At 44.9% G+C, this 22,689-nt stretch overlaps 1 protein-coding gene and 1 long non-coding RNA gene across 3 annotated transcripts in view; one reads left to right on the plus strand and one right to left on the minus strand.

Moving 5' to 3' along the window:
* LOC135365948 (uncharacterized) overlaps window positions 1-7,515 on the plus strand; it is an 87,619-nt gene extending 80,104 nt beyond the window's left edge. Inside the window, exons 1-2 of one of the 2 annotated variants that reach the window (XR_010414031.1) lie at window positions 774-1,127; window positions 6,960-7,515. Coding sequence is in view for 1 of the 2 variants with exons in the window: in XM_064598602.1 (XP_064454672.1) it covers window positions 6,960-7,226 (267 nt within the window). In the remaining variant the exon portion in view is untranslated. Of the gene's footprint in view, window positions 1-773; window positions 1,128-6,959 lie in introns of those variants that run through there. The other variant, XM_064598602.1, reaches the window with a different exon arrangement.
* An 8,419-nt stretch (window positions 7,516-15,934) lies between these two features.
* LOC135365950 (uncharacterized) lies at window positions 15,935-16,863 on the minus strand. The gene is made up of 2 exons (XR_010414032.1): window positions 16,782-16,863; window positions 15,935-16,245 (listed from the first exon to the last, which is right to left on the minus strand). It is a non-coding gene; the product is annotated as an uncharacterized LOC135365950 (long non-coding RNA).
* Between the last annotated feature and the right edge of the window lie 5,826 nt (window positions 16,864-22,689).

Here is a 22,689-nt window from a genome sequence, read left to right on the forward strand (position 1 = left end):
CACGGTGCCACATTCATGTCATTCCAGAGGATATGACTGCAGTGTCCACAGCCTGTGAAATTAGGATTTAATAAATTGTGAAAATGAGTGCGCACAAGCAACAGATTTGTCTCACATACATCTCTCTCAACACAGTCTCTACATGCATATACGTGCAGTGAAATTCCTTCAAAATGAATTGAGCAGAAGTCTGTTTTGGTTAGTCACATTGTCATGAATAAGGTAGCATAACTATACCATAAAGTCTACTACATAGATCAATGGCATCTCTTGGATAACTACAGCTCTGAGCCCCAACATATCATCCACTGGTGAAAGCGTGGGTGAAAGTGATCATGAAGCGGTTCCTGAACTGTCTCGCAAGATAACAGAGAAATCCCAGAAGGCGTACCATCATGAGCAAGTGCTCTACACGAACCAGTGAGGCGGACGTCACCTCAAGACCAATAAACGAGTTCAATCAGTCATGTTCGTTACATATGCTAATTTTACCTTGAATATTTAGGCGCCAAGCGTCCTACGTTTACTCAGAATTTATGCTACAACTACGGCAGCACCTATCACATTTAAGGTCTCCCATTTTCCTGTGTCTGTGCGTCCGCTTAGTGAAGAACGCCGAGCTCAATGGAAGTCTCACGTCAGAGATCCCCAGATCAGTTTTTTGGAGGCGGTATTTGGAGTATTTTGGTGGTGACAGTATTTTGGAGGCGGTGCGTTTTGTTTTAGAGCTGCGGCTGGCGACTTTCGCGACAAAGTCACGTGATGGAGCTGAGTCACGTGGGACTCCCCCGACGGAAGGCAGACAGGAGCCAGGAGCCGTCTCGTAGTACACTTCTCTCATTAACGCTGTCGATCCTCTTCGATGTCGCAGACGAAGTGCGTTATGGCCGGGCAGAAACAGTGCAGTGTCCTTCTGTTCCACCGAGTCTTTGAAGAGCGTTCGGCGGGGATTCTGCGCAGTGTATCGTGGTCTTCGAGCAGCTTCAGCACTGGATGGTCTACTTTATTTTTTATGATGGAACAGTTCTAGAGTGTGATGGACAAGAAGACGCTATCAGCCAGAAACTGCGTGGAAATACACGGTTGATAAAGCACAGCGATGTGGAGCCCTTCAGAAAAAAAACATGGTGAGACGTTAGACGTGCAACATTCAAATGCGAAGGCACTTCAGTTTCTCGTTTTCTCAACACGATATGTACCCGCCGTCCATTTTGGTCCTTCCTCAGACCCCACAACCCCTCAAGCTCAATAGGATGCTACCATCGTCGCGCTTTTACTACTGTTTCTGCAATGTGCTTTCTTAGTGGTATTATTCTCCCCTTACAATGCGAGTGCAGCGGTGACAATGCCACCTGTTGAAACGCCTTATCTCTGATTCATTACGAATAATGTTAGACGAAACATAAAGCAGGCTTCACCTCTTCACGACCACCGAATCTAAAACCGCGAGAAATGCATTTATTCCGCTGGCAGTAGCTAGCGTTTGAACACTAGTGACACGTTACTTCGGATACGTACAAGCCATTATGACGGGATATATTAAAGGGGACATACCTGTTTCGGTGGCATATATTTTCTATAGGGGAAACAGTCAAATTTTTCTAACAGTAAATAACGTACCTAATACAACGGGGCTAACTATTTTTTATACCCATGTCAGTGTAAGAGGGGTGCATTTTGCAATGTACACCTAGATCACACCCATACCATACTCCTTCCAGGGTTATCCTCTCATAGACGTGTGTGAATTGGCTGCACATCTACAACTCTATTACGGGTGTAATAAGGGTGTAATAATTGTACAATAGCTTAAAGTTGTTTTGCCTTATTGTAAATTGTTTAACATTGTCGTCGAATACCAAATAACCGACGATGAACACTTACTTTATGGACACTAGCTTTCATGTAGTCCACATGAAAACTAGTGTCCATTAAAGAAGAAGTGTTCATCGTTGCTTCTATTTTGTGTTACCTCTACCTGGATGCTGACTGTTTCCACCCCCCACCCACGCAGCTACATTGTCGTCGGATATGAAATGCGTGTGCATCGAGTCTTAATTTTCTCTTCTACCAAAACCAGTAAGAAACACAAACATTATCTTGGTGGTGAGTTGATGCACAAAGCAATTCCTCACTTCAGTGTTTTTTTTTTCTCTTTTTTTTGTGCGTGGGTAATCGAATGAAACTTAGACATATCTCTCTTTGTTTTGATTGGAACGCGATCAAGGCTATGGAATTTGCAGACGCTCGCAAGACAGGCAGTATTACCTGTTTTCTCTGAGAAAGGAAATGCATTTCAAAGTGAGCTTTTCTTTCGCCATCCATTTATGTGATGTTTCAAAGGTATCTCTAAATTTAAGCGCGTATATATCTTTATCGGTATATCAGACCGCATTTTGGCTCAATAATGCACCAGTTTGGAATTGCAATATTGGGAGAACACAACGCATTTCGTGTTCATGTAATGCGTTTACTTTGGTTGATATGCATGACACACTCACTATGGAAAGAAAACTGCACACGTTACGCCATTGCTTATGGGTGTTGACTTACACCAAAAATTATACCAGTCAGAGTATCGTCCAATTACCATTGTAGACTAACAAGCCGCACACACCTGCTAAGTATACGTTAAAACCTTTTCTGAGGTAATGTGTGTGTACCATAACTCACACCCTTTTAAGTGTACAGGTTCGAAGGAGTTCTGAAATACACCCTGAGAGGTGGCTGTTTTTCATTGCACCTACCTTGTTGGGTGTAGCTACTTCACTGAAAAGGGTGTGCGATATGACGCTGACACCAAAAAGGGTGTAAGAGTCCCGAAATCCCGGGAACGCAAAAATGGCTCAGGATTGACAACCTTACGCCTGAGTCAACTACGATAGTTCGTCGTGCTGGAAGCATGGTCAATATTTCGTGAACGTGTTCGCAGACTGTCGCTTACCGGCATCTGCATGACTGATCGGCGGATGTCCAGACTGACAAGTTTTGCGAGAGCTCTACGATGCCAACGATACGTTCATACTGCCCATCAGTCTAAGACACCGGCCTTCTGCAACGCTAACGAGGTCCCGATATCTCACGGCCAACGCGACAGTTTGACAAACTGGATTGAAAATAGGGAAAGGTAACAGAAACGGAAACGGGGGTATTATACCGGAAATATTGCAGGTAGCAGAAACAGAAACGGATATCGCACAGTTAGAATACCTGAAACAGAAACGGAAACGATAATAATTTACGGTAATAATTCGGGTACCGCAGGACCCGAATTATTGTCTTCACCATATCCTGCAGATAAATTTATGAAATAAACCTCAATGAATCAAACTAAAATTAACTGAAGAACTAAAACTAAAATCAACTATCAAACTGGAGCATATAATTAAGTAGTATACAGTAAACAGAAGCAAATTAGCTGTTCAAAGCTGTTCTGTTGCAAATTAGCTGTTCGCAGAAATCACGTACCTATATGTGTATTTCGAATAAACGTTGTCTCTTGTATGCATGTACCCCTGGAGTCCTCAAAATAGACATCAGAACATAGATGGATTAAGTTTTGTCTCTTTTCTCTTTTTTTTTAAAGAAAAGAAAGAAGGACAACAAAAAGCTGGAGGTGGGGCGGTACCAAAAACCGAAACGGAAACGTAACGGAAACGAAAGCAACAATGGTGGTGACCGAAACTGAAACAGAAACAAATAAGGGCCAGTAACGGAGGTGGTAACGGAAACGAAGAAGATTCCGTTACCTTTTCCTGAATTTGAATATAAGCGGCGTCCGTGTGACTAGCCACCGCCAAGACGCCGCCCGTTGCACGAGGTGATGCAACCTGTAGCAATGACCACCACCCGCCGCTTTTTTTACCCACTTCCTGGTGTTGCTATCTTTTCTCCAGTATGTTTTCAGGGCCGCGCAAGACGGTGCATAGTATTTTGCTAGTCTGTGTCGGCGCCGAAGGAGCAATGCGCCTGGAAAGCATCCAACTTGTCGTGGCGCCCCTTCCTCCTCTGAATATTATCGGTTGTATCCCATGCATTGCGTGCCAACGCTATAAATGTTAACTGAAGAAACTTCATTGAACGTTCGAGAAAGGAATGGTTAAGCGAGCTGCCGGTGTCAAAAGATGTCGCGCACCTACCTCATGTATATAGGCGCTGGAAATGTGGGGCTACATTTTACGGGCTTTTAGAAAAGGTAGAGCCGGTTGTCGCACCCATTCTAGTGCGAAATTGTTTCTCAATTATTTTATTTTTTATTTTTTTATTTCTTATTTTACTCTCAATTCTTAGCGCCCGGAAGCAACTGGGGCTATGAGCGGTGTACAGACGTGGACAGATGGAGAAAGAAAGAGCACACAAAGAGCATCACCTTCGTTTTTAAGGTGATGACTGGGTTTACCCAAGAATAAGCATAACACGAGACGGACGAGTAGGATGAACAAACGTTTTAAGGTCCGGTTTCACCAACACCGATTACCATTGAAACCGACATCAACGGTCCCTTAACTGGAATTTAACGCATAACTGTTGCTTCACTGAAGGGAGTTATTGTTACTGACACATTCATAACATCACTAACTAACGTTTGCCGAAAACAGTTGACCGTTAACTTCGAGTCTTAGCAACGCTTGATCTCGGTTCAAAGATAACCGGCGTTGGTGAAGTCGGGCCTATGAAAGATACTCACCGTACAATCCTCCCTGTCTGCAATGTCTCTTTTGGTGCCTTAAATTTTCACTTCGACTCCCACTCTCTCATTTTCTAAATAAAAAGAAGGAATCGCGGTTTATGTTTTTCATGCCGGTATTCGTGTTCGACAACATAAAGAATGAATTGCGCGCATCGACACTCCAGGGAGAACCTATGGGCGCTTTTTCATATTTCTATCATCGAATGAACCGAAGTAAGGTGTACGTATTTTGACCATATTCCTCCGTCCCCAGGCAGGGTGGTTGAACAGCAGGACCACGTCTGGAAAAGTGGGACCTGCCCTGTCTAAATCGGGCCGTCTGGTAACATTTGGAATAGGTGCGTTCCCTCAGCTAGGAGTAGTCAAGAATTTACAGAAGCAGTACATTTCGGAATGCGGGTGAGGTGGAAGTGGGGTTCACCTCATTCCCTTTTTTTTTTTCTTGCATGAATCATGTATATATCATATACATATGACGAATATATATGAATATATCATGAATGTGAGGCAATACTATATCACATGATGCAGATGTTTCCAGGTTTGTTGACTCTTCAAACATTTTGCGACGCTATGCTCGCTGACTATGGTAACACCCCCACGATAATACTCGTACATTATGGTGATTCCATCTCCATTCTGGCCAGGTGCTCCGGACAACACCTGTGATTTTTACTGAAAAAAAAAATGTTGTAGCCTGACTCAGCTTGAGAATGCAACAGCAAGTATTTTTTTCTGAAGTGACCATAATTCCCAGATAAGAGAAAAAGAAAAACCCGGAAAAATATGTCAGTACGACACAGTTTCAGCCATAGCGATTTTTGCATTCAGTATCATTCGAGCGAACGCGTTCACGGCTTTGATTTTTCTTCCTCGCACTGTAATCTTCTAGGGCGTGGTCTCAGTTCCGGCGGTCGTTTTGTGATTTACAGTTAAAAATACTCAAAGCTGGCGACGACAACGAAAATCGCTCATATTCTTGCACCTATTGCGGCACTTGTCTACATGCCGGTGGAACGGGAAAGACATCGCCATGTAGTGGAGACCGAGCCTCTATAATTTGGTATCGAATGCAATATGTAGCGTCTAGGCCAGGTTGGTGTCGCCCATATCTAAAAAATCCCACCCCGAATTAGACTTGTACGTATTTGGAGTATTGTATTGTATTTAAAATACTGTACTTTAAATACAATTTGCGGTATCTTGGTACTCTATTCAATATTTTTGTTTTGTGTATTTGTACTCTATTTAAAATACATTTTATGGTATTTTCTACTCAATACTCTAATTACATATTTTGGATCTCCCTCTTAAAATGTCTATGTCTGGTCTTTCCATTATCTGGCTAGTTCAGTGGAAATTTCCTGAGTCCCTCGGACTTAATTGACCGGGATAGTGACTCTAGACTCGGACATTGGCTCTTCTTGGGAGTATCCGTCGAGAGATCTTGCCCCGTGTGTACTTATCCTTGCCCAGAGAGTGCTCTATTATGTGTGCCCTGACGCGGTGACGCCGAATTCTGACCTCGCTGAGGAGGGACCTGCTAGAAGTTTGATTTGTTCTGGGTCACATATATAGTGGAGTTATGTGGTATCTCTCATCATGTGGTCATCTTTTTGGGGACCTGTGTTTAGATGACTCCTATCACACAGCGGCGGATAGCGTAATGCGCGTGGCTTAGGTGATTCAGGTGGTGGTGGTGGTGAAAGGGCTTGCCGTTGTCGGCCTCACGTATGTGGGCAACGTCACGACTGACGCCCTGGGGAAATGTGCGTCCTGGGCCGACCTTGAGGCATATGTCAGCACAGTTCCCCTAGAAGTCGGCTTAGGTGATTCAAGTGATGTAGCGGCGATGTGCTGCATTGACCAGTGCCCGGTGACTTTTTGCGTTCAAGGCTAAATAGTATCTTTATTGTATTTCAAATACTTTTCGAAGCATTTTGTACTCTATCCGAATTACTTTAATTTTCATGTATTTATACTCTATCTCATTTACATTCTAACCGTTAGTATTTATTATCTCAGATACATTTTTGGAGAATCTGGTATATGTCTGAGCTTGTTCTAGTGGTTCACGTCGATGCAAATTATCATCTTTCCCCATAATTTGTCGCGACTTAAGAGAACCCCCTCAAGGTCAGATTTATATGATTTTCAAAACATAAGTGAATATAGATAGCTGCACTTGCAGACGCTTAAGTTCTTCACATTTGCTACTTTTTTTTCTTTCTGGTAACCCTACTCATAAACTGTGTCACTTTACACGCAGAAACTATTGAAGGATGGTGTTTGTCTCTCCAAAGGAGATATCAGAGAAGTGGTGGACGAACTGAACCTGAATTGCGAGAAGTATGACGTTGTCTCCAACAACTGCCAGCACTGGATCAAAAGGCTGCTAGGACGGCTGGGTGTCCCAGTGTCTGAGGTCGATCTGAAAGAAGCCACTGCCATTGGAGGTGCCTTCGTTGTAGGAGCCGTAGCTGCAGCTTCAGCTTCAGCCTTGCTCCGTTCTGCGTCTCGCAAGTCAGAAGACTAAAGACCTCCAGATTTGGTCTCCTCAATAATCAAATGCGTTCTCTCGAAGTTCGTTCTCGTTCGCTCGAAAGTTCGCGTTGCTGGTGTGTCATTCTGACATATCATAAAGGAATAGAAATGTTTTCGGCGTACTGGAGAGGGAGTTGCAACAACGTGAGGACTGTAAATAGTATGCCTCCTTGAAACTGAATGTCGTTCACCACAGCTGAAGTGTTGGTATTGTGAAGTCCTCGTGCTCTTGCCTCAGTTGTAGTTCCAACACTTGCCAATTAAATAATACATATGGTCCACTTGCAATTATTTATTTATTTCGTTTGTTGTGCATGTGCATCTGTACATGTAGTGATCACCCGCTTTTCGCCACTGGATGCCTTTAGATGAATTACGTATATTATAGCTATACAGGGTGGTCCACCAACCATGATAGAAATTCATAGTAAAAAACGTAGGCCCCGGGACACATGTGGTCAAGGGACTTTTTTTTTTGCCAATAACTTTTGCCACACATTGGTAATTTTTATTTTGACGGAAAGTTAATCTCTTGAATTGAACTCCGAAATTTCCCAACGTTTTCTTTGCGGAACTGGGTTTCCCGGGGTCATTTTACTCAGTATAGCACATAATCCCGAGATACACGCACATAATAAGATACGAGTAAATGAAGTTGCGATTTTTGCAGGCAGATTGTATCCTGATTGATATTCTGCATCGATGGGGTCGTTCTCGGTAACTTTTCGCCTGCAAACTAAAACTGCGGACGAGCGCTGTACGAATCATTCCCACCGACTCGTGAGTCGTATCTGTTTTTCGGAGGTCTTATCGATTGGCGTGTTATCGCAGTGGGAACTAAAACTCCCTGTTTTTTCCGAAGAGGGAATCTTTTGGCGCGTTGTTCGCGCCCCTTGTTCGTCTCACTCTTTGTGTCCTTATCCTTTTAGCGCTTTTAAGCCGTCTTTATCATCCCTATTGTCCTCACTGGGTAGCCATGCCTGGAACGAACTTCCGTTGCACTTGAGATCCATCATTATAAGGTCCATCATTGAGGACCTGGAGATTGCGCTTTTTGACACCATAGTACCCTTGTTTCGGAGATCTTCTGGTTTTGTGCGATCATTAACGCTTTTTTTGTCTTTGCTCTGTGACCTCCACGCCTGCAGCATGCGTTGTTGTTTATGCCTTTCGTTTTCTTTGTTTTGCTTTGTTACTCTACTCCCCCTTATAATATCTACGCTTTTTCATATATTGTTTGGCCAGGGCCCCGAGCTTCAGCTTGTCGTTATCCCACAACGCGCGTTAAATGCACCACACCGGCCCCTGATTCGCCACGAGCTCTTGCACGAGCCTATCAAAGCGGCTTTGGAGCTCGCGAACGATATGTGAAAGTTGAAGACCGAGACCTATCACAGGGCTGGCCCCCACAGTCCTGTACACTGATTTTGTATATGCCTTTGGAATAGAGGAGAAGGAAGATAAAAACAAGAGAGAAGTCAAAGAAGGAACGTCTTCTTCGCGATCACATGAGCATCTCTAAAAGACGTCCCATGAACGTCATTTTTGCAATGAGAAGCGGACATCTTATGAAATCCAAGATGGACGAAGATATCTGGACCGGCTTGGGACGTCCATGGGACTTGTATGGTTTATTGGGAACTGTATAACACCCCAAGCAGCACAATGTATTGAAAGTCGAGTGCAATAGGGGTGGACGGTATGCATCTTATCAATGTCCCTTAGTTTCACGAGTCTGTTCAAAGTCTTCCACCTACCCGTCCACCCCTGTTGCACTCGACTTTCAATGCATTGTGCCGCTTGGGACATTTCACATTTCCTTCAAAGAACCGGATACTACGAGGTAGTACAGTCGATTTATCAAAGTCAACATGTCTACAAACTATCTATCAAAGTCTACAAAGTCTAAACGTGATGTGTCAATAAATACCTCTACAGTTGATTGATTCACGTGCAGCTGTGGTTTCAGTGTTCGCCATCACCGGGGAAATCCAACACGTGCTCCGTACGTGTACAGCAATGCAAAGGCTGCTGATATGTGCAGACCATAAACGTTTGGGAACAATTCTTAGTAATGGTTTTTCTTGGCCTTTCGTTAGACCGGGCGCTATTGTATTGGTGATCTCTCCCTCAAGCGTGAAGTAGACGTCAGAGAGAGAACACCGTCCTGACCACGTATAAGCGTTTATTCGAGTTACGCACGCTTGAGGCGTATCTGTCGAGAAGTATACATATGAAACATGATTCAGCTAGCCACTTTCTTGACTGCTTGCCTGTTGCTAGGCGGTGTTCGTGGCAAAGGAGATCAGACCAATAAGACGAGTTGTGGTCGTGACAAGAGTGTACAAAAGGTTAGTCATTTTAAGACTGGTTGTTTTCATACAACGTAGAATTTTAAAGGAGGTAAGTACTCCTATCTGCAGCTATTTATGACGGGCGTAACAGCTGTAATATTGTTTTCCTACGCTTCGTAATTCTATTACAAGTTCTTGCTCAATGCTTCTCCTTCAAAATGGGTGCAGCGTTAAACAAAAACGCACTTTTTTCGGATACGGGCGAGTAGAGCCGTGCACGGGCTCGGGCCTCCGTCCCGGCCCGTGGGCAGGGCCGACAACCATGTTTCCGAGAGTCAGGCTGGACCGGGTCACGAAGCTAATTCCACGCAATGGATGACAATTATATCATAGCACCACGTGCTTGCGTCATTCTTGTGCATAGTATCTGCAGAAACAAGCAAGGGACACTGCATTATGCATATGATTTGACTCTGTATATAACATTCTCAAAGCCACTTTACATTACTCCTGGCTCCTCACGTATTTCAAAAACGCGTTCGCAAACCTTGGTGAGAGGGGTAAGGATTGGGAGAAGGATTGGGTCAGGCCCGTGCACGCCCGTATCGAATCGTATCGCTTTATCTTCCGATTGATACATAAAAAGTGTGCGCCCTCTTCCTCAGCCTATCGGGAGACTGGCATACTGCGTGCCATGCAGAGCCGTGTGCTAAAATGGAGGCTTGCCGTTAAGAGGAGCATAAAAAAGAGGCTCGACCTATCAGTCAAACGTTTTCCACGGGGGCCGCCATGACACCAAAATTTCTCCAAAATGGAGGATGGTGCTTGGAGCGGAGAAACGGAGATATCGTCACAAAATTCTTTCATAAACAACTCTAATTTTATGCTGTGAGTATATATCCTTCTCTACGCATACGCAAAATCAGCTTCAACTTACTCTCCGCCGCCATCATTCTTCGCACGAAATTGAGATGTTTCGTCCCTAACTTTAGGCCTGCACTCTTAAAAATGAACTTCACTGCATTGCACGCTCATAGTCAACTATCATCTCAACTGTCATCGTTCTCTCCCACGATTTGTTGAAAACGGGAGAGGTACGCCTTTTTGTGACACTTATGCAGATCAGTTAATTGTCACAAAAAGGCGTACGGCACGTGTTTTCCACAAATCAAGAGTGATACATGTATCACTCCGTACGATGGTTGGCCTTCAGCGTGCTATGTGGTGGAGCTTTGAGTGTTATAAGACTGAGATTCCGAAAAAAATAGCGCGAAAGACGCACTTAAGATTTTGCATTACATGATAGAATACATACGTACCTTTTTGCGCATTTTCGGTTCAGTCAACTTACGTCACTTGATTTTATAGACATAATAGACAACTGTATTCCGGCTTGTGATTGGCTGTATACCTCAAAACGTGGAGCCTCAAGTATATGCAGGTCCCATTAATGGCCAGACTCCTTTTTGATATACGGCACTGGTGCTATGCAGTCTAGAGGGCCCTGTGTTAGTGCCTAGAAATCCACCCTCCTAACTCCGTTGCCATCGACTGTCCCGCCACAAGACGCCACGACGTTTGCCTTTGCTACGCGAGTTTCAACGAATGGCCGCAATTCATGACGGGCCTCACTAGTGCCCTCACCCTCCTTTGGTAGTGGTGGCCCGCACGTTGTTATAGTACACTTTAAAGTTAGCTGCGCTTCTGCGTTCAGACGATACACTGCTCCGTTCGTAGCGATAGCGGCGAAGCATTATTAAATCCGTGAGTTGTACCTTTTACGAGAGGGTTACAGTGGGGGAAGTAGCAGACTTCAAAGTGTACTCGAACTTCCTTTCAACGATTTCGTTATCGCCATTCCGCGTGCTGTGAACCATGGACAATTTTCTCCTTATCATTTACCAGTTTGATACTGGTGGCCGACAACAGAAAAATGCAAAAAAGTGGGAAGTCAATATACTGCAGATGTTGGGACGCGGAAGACAGGGACTGAAGGAAGCACACAAACACAAGCGTCACTCGCAACCAGTGGCGTAGCCAGACCTCCGAGGTAGGGGGGGCTCGATACGAAAACTCGCCCCACTTCCCCCCCCCCCGCTGATCCTGGGTGCGACAACACACACATACTCATGCACGCCGCAAAATGCGGTTCAAAAAAACCGAACGAAAATAATTGATTTGGACGTGCACAATACGATTACATGTATAGGCTGTCATGTCCAATGAGGTGGTGTCACGAAATTGGAAGCATTTTGAAAAGCTCATACTTTGAAAACCATTCAAGAGTGCTGCTTAGACGCCATGAACTGTAAGAACTTTCGCGATCGTCACACTGTCACCCCCCCCCCCCCCCATATATTATTTTCTCCTCGGATTTGCACGATTTCCGTGGGTCGGTCCGTGGCAGGTAGGGGGGGCTCGAGACCCCCCTAGCCCCCCCGTGGCTACGCCACTGCTCGCAACTAATATGTATTGCAGGCAAAAGATTGCTTTTAAAACACAACCGCTGGGCGACACGTGCCGGGTTATAAGCCTCAAACCGTGCTGATAGACGCACGGCAGCCAGTAGATAGTAAGGACGTAATTAGGTAGTTAGGAAGGCAAGTTCTTTATCAGAAAGTGTTATAGATGGTTGACTGACACACTTGGGAGCTCAATTGATACCAGTTTGGTTGCAGTTGCCTACGCCTGGTCATGAACTCGAACCAAGTGGAACCAAACCGGTGGCAACTGGAAACTAGAGCGGTACCAGTTCAAGCTGGGCCGGTTGCAAGTGGACATGAAGGGGTACCCGTTCGAGCTCAGCTAGCGGCAACTGGAAAGTGAAGTGGCACCAGTTCAAGCTGCACTCTTAAAAAAGGGGTGTACTTTAACTCCTTTCCTTGCTACATATATAGCACCCTTTTGGAGAGTACAATTACTTTCAAAAGGGTGTCTCCCCACTCCCTCAAGGGAGTAGCATAACGCCTTCTGCCTGCCGCAGAAGTAGTACTGTTATGCTGAGAAACTACGGCCATGTTAAACGCCGGCTCCCCCGCCAGGGCAGTGCCACCGTCACGCCGACTTTTTTCGCGTATTTTTCCTCGCGCGCGGCAGGCGGCGCTCGGGTGGAGGCTCTTACCGGTGGGCGGAGCGTGGCCGGAGGGCTGCGTGCGCGCCTAACCACTCACACTTTTCAGCCTGGGCCGACTTCTTTCATCATTTTTCAGTCTGTGTCGAATTCAATCGCAATTTTTCCCACGCTACAACAGGTGTGCAGTAGGAAGTTTACATGCAAAAGATAGCCATACACAAAAGTACAAGTGAAAATATATTTATTAAAGTCATCAGTGTCGAGAATTATGTTATGACTCTGTGTGAAGGAGAAAAACTTAGCCAAAAATATGATGCAATAGCATTGAAGGGGTATCACATCTTTTTATTAGCGATAATCACGCAAGTTTTCAATTAAGCAGAAGGAGTAGCACATTGTAATCAAAGAATATATTTTAACCACTATGATTACAATCAAAATCAAAAGTTTTATTATAAAAACTCTAACATTATTATACGTGACCACCATAGTGGAGCTCTAATTAGAAGTGCCGATAGATGTATGTAACTTCAAGAACAATAGCTGGGCCGACTTCTCTAGCGATTTTTTATTACCTCCTTATGTGCCTTCACCTCCCTGACCTTGCTGATGCAAGCTGTAAGCCACGGGAACTCCTCTGGCTTTCCGCGTTCTTATTGGTCAGATTTCATATGACGTTGCTAAAGATTCTCAGCAGGGAGTTCCGCTTGACGCCCGGATCCGTTGTCTGCTGTAGCGCAGCTTACACACGACTTATTAAAAAGTATTCCGTCGATCGGGATGGGACTTTCGGAGTCATGGTCAGTGAAGGACGGGCAATCGCATTTCACTGTGGTTTCGGAATCGATCTGTGGTCGATGCGACTGTCCCTAAGTGGCTTGAGGAAAGCGCGCGCTGTGTATGAAAGAGCACGCTATGACCTCTTGGGTTCTGAAAAAAGATTAGAAGAAAACAGAAAATTCAACCCAAGATAAGGGCAGCTCCGATAGCGTCAACTGATCAATTTCTTTATTGTTTTGCTTTCGCAAGTTTAAGCTCATCTTCGACGTATGAGGCGGAACTGTGCTCCTTCACCCTCTGATATTTGGAGTGAAGGAAAGACGCATCTCCGAAGAAGCGCTACGAACAAAATGATGAAAACAATGGCGTTTCTTGAAGAATTTGTTAGCAGACGATCTACCGAACAGATTTTTTGTTCTGAAAACAGCTACGATATCAGGTGACCGAAAGGAACAGACGTTCTCATTGGGACAACTTCAGAGGTTTCATAAATAAAAATTTGATTAACAATTTTTAGGTAATTAGTCATTCGACGGTTGAGTAACCGATGGTCACGAACATCCGCCACAGTACGTCCGCGTCAGCACAGTCTCGTGCATTTGCAAAAGATTTTTGAGCAGTGTTACAAGACCCAGAGGTTATAGAAGTGAAAACAGGATCTCTATAGCTCTTATAGTTTTTTAATGAAGAATCTGTATCGAAAAAGAAGACACCCTGTATAGTATCAGCCTAATAGAAAAACAAGATACATATACGAAAAAAAGACGTGGACTTCATTACACGCAGGGAAGCTGGTGGAGGCAGACAACAACAGCAAAAAAAAAGAAAGAAAAAAAGAATAGATTATTCGTGTTGTGCTCAGATAGTATCCAGAACGGCATTAAGGTACATGTTAAAAAGACAACTGATGTACCTGCTTCATGTTCCTTCATGTTCATTCCTACTGGATTCTCCACCTGTATGTAAACATGTATGTATTTTCTAATAGAAATGACTAATAAAAATATATATATATATATAAATATATATGTCAAACAGCTTCGACAAGAAGGTTATCATGTAGTACGTACCTGTGAAAGTTGTTACCAATTTTGTAGGACATCTTCTTGGAAACAGCTCTGCTACCATCACGCGACTCTGTTTCGTGCAGTATTAGATTTCAACATGTTTCAACATGTTTCAACCAGGGGAATGAACGTGTAGTATATTTCTATTGTTGGAAAAACCCACGTGACCTCTGACGTCGGGCCAATCATTGGGCCTCGGTAGAGTAGTTTTTTGCTTTGTTTTATTTTGTCTCCCTGGGTGACGGGTGACGTAAAGCGACGCTGCCGAGGCGTTCTTTTTCCCTTTCCCCTCTGTTCTCTCCCCCGCTTTGGCGGTTCTGGATTTTCGTTCGCATCCAGTGAAATAAATACAACGCGGAAGCGTTGGCTCTTTCTGTTGCACAAGTTGCTTTATTTTTCGGGATTGGTATTTCCAAATCACACATATGCAGTCTTCTGTATCTGCGCCAAACACAAACTTTACATGAACATTGTTTCTGAAGTTCCGAGTGAAGTTCTGAAGTTCTGAAGTTTGAAATATGCCGAAGCAAATTCGCATTCAGTGTTAGCTGATATGTCTCACGTGGAAGATTTCACAGTGAATCAGTAAATTCACTGCACAGGCACACACATTCACAAATCCAGCATGACAGAAAACATGTCCATATCCCTTTGCTGCTTGTGTAGTCACATGTCAAGGCTGACCCGTCACAAAGGAACCTGTGCGGCTCCTAAGCCGAAAGATGATGTTCCAACCACTCAGAGTGGCATATCCATTCTATTGCGTCCTTGCAGATGCTTTTCTGAAGCAGATATGAGTTGAGCAGTACCTAGTTGATACCTGAGCAAGAAAGACCAGAACAGGGATCAGAAAACGTGAAAACTAAAAATTCTACCGGCCGAAATGTTGCGTATATGCCAGTGTGGTGCCATGCTATGCTACGCTAAGCGGCAGAATGGAATAGGAACTGACCTACCTGCCATCGAGTGGAAAAACACAGTATTGATCCTTCTTGAACCGTTGTCGCGCCAAGCAAGCGAAGCAGACCTGCATTCCACTTATCTATCACTGAATTTACTTGCAGAAGTATCCAAGAAGATTCTAGTTTTGCAGAGTCGGTATCGACGGGCACTAAAGACCATCCAAAGCGGTACCGGCAAAGATGCTTTGCGTGCGTCCCTGCTGCACCATATTTCGAAACTTCACGGCGAGCTGCTCTGGCCAGTGGAGTGCAGCTGTAGCTTCCACAGTTTCGCCATGGAAACCACCGCCCCTCTTTACCACGTGATCATCCGTAACGAATCACGACAAAATAGCCGGAAAACGGCGCCAAAAAACGCGCGCTGGCTGATCGAACTGCGCATGTGCGCTGCGTGCCCTCTCCATACCCTCTCACTCGAATTTTCTCCCCCGCCCCCACCTTGTTCGGAGCGCTTCGCCAGGCCGGCCAGGCCATCTGCTAATATTATCGGGAAGCAGAAAATGAAAATCCAGAAGACGAAGGAATTCACATGTACAAATTTATTGACACGGTAAACATATAAACAAGAAGCAACATTTGAATGCAAGTAAATCTACACGATTATTACAGAATAAATAAAGAAGAAATAGTGACGAGCAACAGAAAGAGTGACTATCATATTATACAATCATTAAGGGAACCTATTCGGTTTGGAGAAAGTAGATATTACTATACACATATATAGCACGTGATGAGTCGCAGAAGCCATCCGCTATATCCCAGCACAACTGTAGAATCTTCAGTTGACAGGGGCCACATGTTCACGGATCACAGGGCCACGAACAGCTGTCGGTGTCTGAATGGAAAAAATAAAATTAAAATAAAATGAACCTCTTAATGATATGGTAAACCCGAGCACAGGCAACGTTAATATTCTGTATAACGCCATGTAAGACATGCAATCGTTACGCGCCTAATGTCGACTAATGACAAAATTCGAATACCCCTGCGTACGCGATACACGCTGTTTTCCTTTCCATCTGGGGGCTAGATTTTGAACGTTTCGCTATCCCGTAACGCTTGCTAAACGCTCGTGCTCCCCGGTTGACGGCCAATGCGCGTGACGGAATGAGCGCGCAAATTTTGAAAAATAGCTATAACGATCGCTATGTGCACATCAAGATTGAGCCCCAGTGTATTAAACATCAGACACATTCAAATAGCGGAACAAAACGCAACAAGTAACGCCACGCAGAATCATCAACCAGATCATGACTGTTAACCGGCAGAAAGTGATGTAATACGGGACAAGGCGTACCTCCATGTGTACACAGTTAGGCGACAGTATTAAAAGTCTGATCACTGACATGCATCATACGTTTGTCTGCTTACCTTTCATTCAGGCGTTCGTCCATGGCTCAAACATCTTCGAAATCCACGAAACGAAATCACCGTCTGCCTCCATAGACGCCAGCCACACAACGGTCAGACGGGTCGGCGCCTCGGAGAAACGAACACGGGCGAATCCACCGGTTAAATAAGCCTCAGCCAATCATGATCGAGAAAGGTCACGTGGGGGACCGGAGCCAATGAAAAGTAAATAGCCAGAATTTGGCGGGAAATGCCAGCGGCGACACTATTTTCGTGGCGGCGAAACCCGCTTACTGTGCCTCCTCTGCTCTGGCACCCCAGACACGGCGGTGCCGGCTTACGCGCGCGCGCGCCACGGAAAGGTTATAATTTCAAACCGGCCAATGAGCGCTCACATACCGGGGGAGCGGCCGCAGGAGCCAATGGGATGCTCTCGGTAGAGAACTCGCGCTTCGACGTAAAAATTTTGACGTGTCATGACGTTTGATGACGCGAAAGGCTCGCAGCGCCTCACTTTAGTCCGCAAAGGAACTCGCGAGTTTCATCCCCTTGTTTCAACCATCACGAGAGGAGGGGCGATGAGGACGAGACGCGCGCGCTGCGTGGATCAGCTATTCGACTGGGATAGTCTACGTCCGGCGTCAGCCGAGTAAGACATTTGTTGTTTCACTCCGGTCGGTCTTCGTACAGTATTACACTGTTGACGTTTCAAACATTAATATTGAATGCTAAAATGAGGTTAACTGAACCAATGTCTGATTTGCGGTTGCGGTTTTGGAACATAGCTTTGCGATCTGCCCTGTGAGCCTTCCTTATTGCGTCCTCAACTAAACTGGGTGGGGATAGGCGACTGATGAATGTTTGCTTAAGTTGAGTCAAATTTCAGTCCGGATTACTGTCGCTGCAACGGATGCATCTATAACGAAGCGCTTGGCTGTAGGGGATAGCAAGTTTAGTGTGCCGCGGGTTTCAACTATTGAAAGCTAGGTACTGCTAGGAGTCCGTAGTTAGGATGGAATAGCATGCCGACCTTGGTCTGGCAGACCTTTCCTTTCAATAAATATATATTCCCCCCCCCTCCGTAGTTAGGACCCCGTCAGTTAACTTTACTTGAACATCTACGAAGTTAACAGTTAGAGTACGAATGGGTGAATTTGATAGCCGAATGTTCTTGGTTAAAATCGCTAATGAATATATTTAGGTCGTCCTCCGAATATGGCCAAACCTAGAAGATATCATCCAGAAAACGTTTGTAAAACGCAGAAAACGATGCAGAAAACGTCGATTAGTCAGGTTGTCCCTACTTGGTTTAAAACAACTTTTCAGGATGGTCACGCGATAAGTATTCTCCAGATAACTAGTAAGTCATCACAGGACCAGGACACCCTTTGTAATCAAAATAAGACGCCGCCTCCGCTGATCCCGGTAATCTCGAATGTCCCAAGTCTCATAATGTCGTTAACTTGCCATCCCATATTCTCACTGATTCTGAAGCACCTTTACTCAGCCATTGAATTTCATTTTGTCCCAGCGATAATGAATTTAAAAAAAGTATCAGTTTAACATAGATATAGATAACTTCACCTGCCGCTTACGCCTCAAAGAATACTTCCATGACAAGCCCTAGTCTGATTCCAACCCTTTCAAACAGCCGTCCTGTTTTACACCAGACGGTAACAGCGATAAAGCCCTGGATATGTATGTACGCGCAGTCCAAAAGGATATTATTAACGCGTACAGCCATTCATCCAACCCTAAGTCTAAGTCAAGTTTATCGCCAGCTGAACACCGTAGCCTTTCCAACCTTCAAGAACGTAACGATTTGGTTATAAAAAAAGAAGACAAAGGTTGTACAATTGTGGTAATTAACGAAACTCATTATATTAAGAAGGGTATTCGACAGTTGCCTTGCACATCATTTTACAAAGACCTCGAAGCTGACCCTACGGAACAGATCACTTGCGAATGTTATCCGTATCCTGGAAAATCTGAAAACGAGCAAAAAGATAGACTTCACCCTGTACAAATACTTCCTCCCTAGAGATTCCGTGCCAGACACATTTTAGATGTTCCCCAAGATCCACAAACCTGGGAACCCAGGACGCCCGATCGTTTCCTGTAACGGTACAGCTAGATAAAATGTTCCCAGCTTTGTAGATTACCTTCTCAAAGGTATACCCCCAAAACGTCCATCCTAAATTACAGCTCAAACCACTTCCTGAAAATATTAAGTCAGTGCCAACCTCCTTCTTCAAGTTTGCTGGTCACGCTAGACGTTTCTTCCCTCTATACCAACATCCCCCACGGAGATGGCATTGCCGCAGCTCAAATAACGTTTTTTTTAAATATTCGGACAACTCACACGACCCTTCTGTCCCATTCACGATCCTTAACCTTATTCTGAAAAGTAACAACTTTGAATTTGACGGTAAACATTACCTGCAAGTTAATGGCACGGCTATATGGGCACTAAGATGGCACCAAATTATGCAATCATTTGTATGGGAGATCTGGAGGAGGCATTTCTATTACAACGCGAGAAAAATCAAACATTGTGCAAGCGTTTTCTGGACTATATCCTCTTAGTTTGGCCATATTCGGAGGACGACCTAAATTTATTCATTAGTGATCTTAACGAAGCACATCCGGCTATCACCTTCACCCATTCTCACTCAGCTCTAACTGTTAGCTTCCTGGTGTCCAAGTGAAGTAACTGACGGGGTCGTGACTACGGACGTGATCCGTAAATCTACGGACTCCCAGCAGTAGCTAGCTTTCAATAGTTGCCATCCGCGGCACTCTAAATTTGCTATCCCATCTGGCCAGCCACTTTGTTACAGATGGATCTGTTCCAGCGACAGTGATCAGGACAGAAACTTAAGCAACTTAAGCAAACATTCATCTGTTCACAACCAGTTTAGTTGAGAACGCAATAAAGAATGCTCGCAGGGCAGATCGCAAAGCTCTGTTCCAAAACCGCAACCGCAAATCAGACAGTGGTTTCGTTAAATTAACCTAATTTTAACATTCAATAATAATGTTTCAGACATCGACAGTATACTTAATCGCCACCACAGTATTCTTCTTCTGTCAGAGCAAATGGGAGAAATCTTCCCGGAACACCCACGTGTGACGTACAGGCGCATGCAAAACGTCCATGATAATCTAGTCAGCTCCAAGGTCAACCGAGCGGCATGCCCGACAGCAGACTGCCACCTGTGCAATGGTCGCAGATGCAAACTAATGCAAAGTGCCTACGTGCTAGGCAGCAGAAATTCTAGTTGTACGTCGAAATTCATAGTGACCTTGACTATAACTCATTCAACTTATTTATCCCATTTAGTGCAACGCGTGTTAAGCACAATAAGTAGGTCAAACCAAAACATCTTTTTGGATTAGATTGAACAACCACCGTTCGGACGTTAACAAAAAGCCAAATCTTCCTGTGTCTCGTCATTTCAAACAGCCTGGTTATTAGACAAATGACGTCGCCCCGTTCATTCTTCAATAAAACTTTAGCTCAGATAGAGGCAGGGAACAACTAAAGTCTTACCTGATTTACAAGTTCCAATCAATCATTAACGAAGATCCCGGTGTACTTTCAACAGTAAGGAATCCGGTCTCCTGGATGGGATATACTTTCCTTTTATTTTTTGTCCCCTTATTTATTTTCAGCTACGGCCTCAGTACAGCCACGGTCCCTTGGTACTCTTTCTGGTCACGAAACTCCGCCGGAAAGTTTGCCTAGGGAGCGGAGCTGCCGCGCAACGGCGCGCGCGAAGGCAGCAAGGGTTGACGATCGCGTATGCCGCGTTATCCGTACGTTCGTGCTAGCCGTTTGGGCACAACAAACCAAACTAGGCTGTTGAGCATATTTGATTTTTTTTTATTTTACAAGTACACGGGTTTGCAGCGACATACAGCTCCCTGAGCAGTATAATCGGCTGCAACGGGACCCATTATGAGAACTTTCATCGAGCAATGGCTTTCACATACCGACGCCCAAACGGGACTAACCACAATTATTTGTTGCTTAAAAACGCTAACTTCATACAGTTACTGCCTCCACACCATGGATGTTTTAATTAACTTCACATCACGATATACATTTTATAAATCATGAAATAACAGTGATCACTGCAGCGCGGATTTTCATGCAAAATCTTTTTTCTTTTTTTCTTCTCAGTATAGTTCCTAATCTGGAAGGTGAAAACACTTTTGGTCTATGTTTGGAATGCATCAAAAGGTTGTGGGATTTATCGCATGAAAGTGCAATAAAAGTGCCTATTTTGCCATATTTTCAGGTGCGAGAGCTCACTACTACTTTTCTCAAGGATGTTTTTTTTTTTTTTTTACATGATGGTTTCACTTATGGTTTTACGGGTGGCGTTTGCCTTGGAATCTTTATGATGCAGTAACGAGCTCAAAGCAATGATGAAACAAGTCCGAGCATGGCTAACACGAAAAATGCGAATACATGCTGAGGTTTGTTTCATTATGGCTTTGAGCTCGCCACCGCATCATGATGATTAAAATGAGCATCTTCTTCTCATACTGGCGATGCACCGAAGGTCACACTGCCACGGGGAATACTTGTATCGTTACGAACCCTCTCTTCCTAGTCACTGTATTTGAAAATGCGACAGCGCTCGAAAGTGTTCCTCAGGCGTCAGCTCACCAAGCATTCCAGTTCCGACATGGCTAGAATGTCCGTTGGTTGATACTTTATCGGAGATCAGTACATGGCCAGAGTCACTATAACTCACGAACCCGCGAATACACTTCCTCTTTGGTCGTTGTGGTCAACATCGGCGAGCCGCGGAGACGCAGCGACCTTGCTTGGAGCTGCCCGCCTGGCCGACTGCCCGCGAAAAGTGAGCTGTCAGATATTTCGAAACTTTGTCAACCAATCCCGGAGCGCGCAACGTCCTTCGGCCAATGGGCATCCGTCATGATGCCTGACGATATAATACCACGTGACTATGATGTGATTTACTTCTTCTACTGCCGCGAATGCGGAGAGCTATGAGGCCTGTTCGCACCTCGATCAAATGACTCTCGCCCACTAAGCGCGAAGGAAACTGACGACAGTTCACGGAAACCAATGAGCATCCAAATATTTACACATATAATTTAGAGCCGGCGGCTGGCGACTTTCGCGACGAGGTCACGTGATGGAGCTGAGTTACGTGGGGCTCTCCCGACGGGATGCAGACAGGAGCCACCTCGTACACTCCTCTCATTCTCTTTGATATCGCGGACGAAGTGTCGCAGGCGCGGTGATTGCTACGTGCGTTATGGCTGGGCAGAAACAGTGTAGTGTTCATCTCTTCCACCGGATCTTGGAAGAGCGTTCGGCGGGGATTCTGCGCAGTTTATCGTCGTCTTCGAAGCAGCTTCAGCACTGGATGGTCTACTTTGTTTTTGATGACGGAACAGTTCTAGAGTGCGATGGAGAAGAAGACGCTATGAGCCAGAAACTCCGTGGAAACACACGGTTGTTAAGTCACAGCGATGTGGAGCCCTTCAGAAAAAACATGGTGAGACGTGCAACATTAAAATGCGATGGCACTTCAGTTTCTCGTTTTTTCAGCGCGATATGTACCCGCCGTCCATTTTGGACCTTCTCAGACCCCGCAACCCCTCAAGCTGAATAGGACGCTACCATCGCAGCGCTTTTACTACTGTTCCTGCAATGTGCTTTCTTATTCGTATTATTCTCCCCTTACAATGCGAATGCAGCGGTGACAATGCCACCTGTGGAAACGCCCTATCCCTGATTCCTTACGCTGAATTTTAGACGAAACATAAAACAGACTTCACCTCGTCACGATCACTGAATCTAAAACGGCGAGCAACTCATTTATTCCGCTGGCAGTGGTTAGCGTTTGTACGCTAGTGACACGTTACATGGGATACGGCGAAGCCT

Source organism: Ornithodoros turicata, chromosome 8 (genome assembly GCF_037126465.1).
Source record: "Ornithodoros turicata isolate Travis chromosome 8, ASM3712646v1, whole genome shotgun sequence".
Classification (NCBI taxonomy): domain Eukaryota; kingdom Metazoa; phylum Arthropoda; class Arachnida; order Ixodida; family Argasidae; genus Ornithodoros; species Ornithodoros turicata.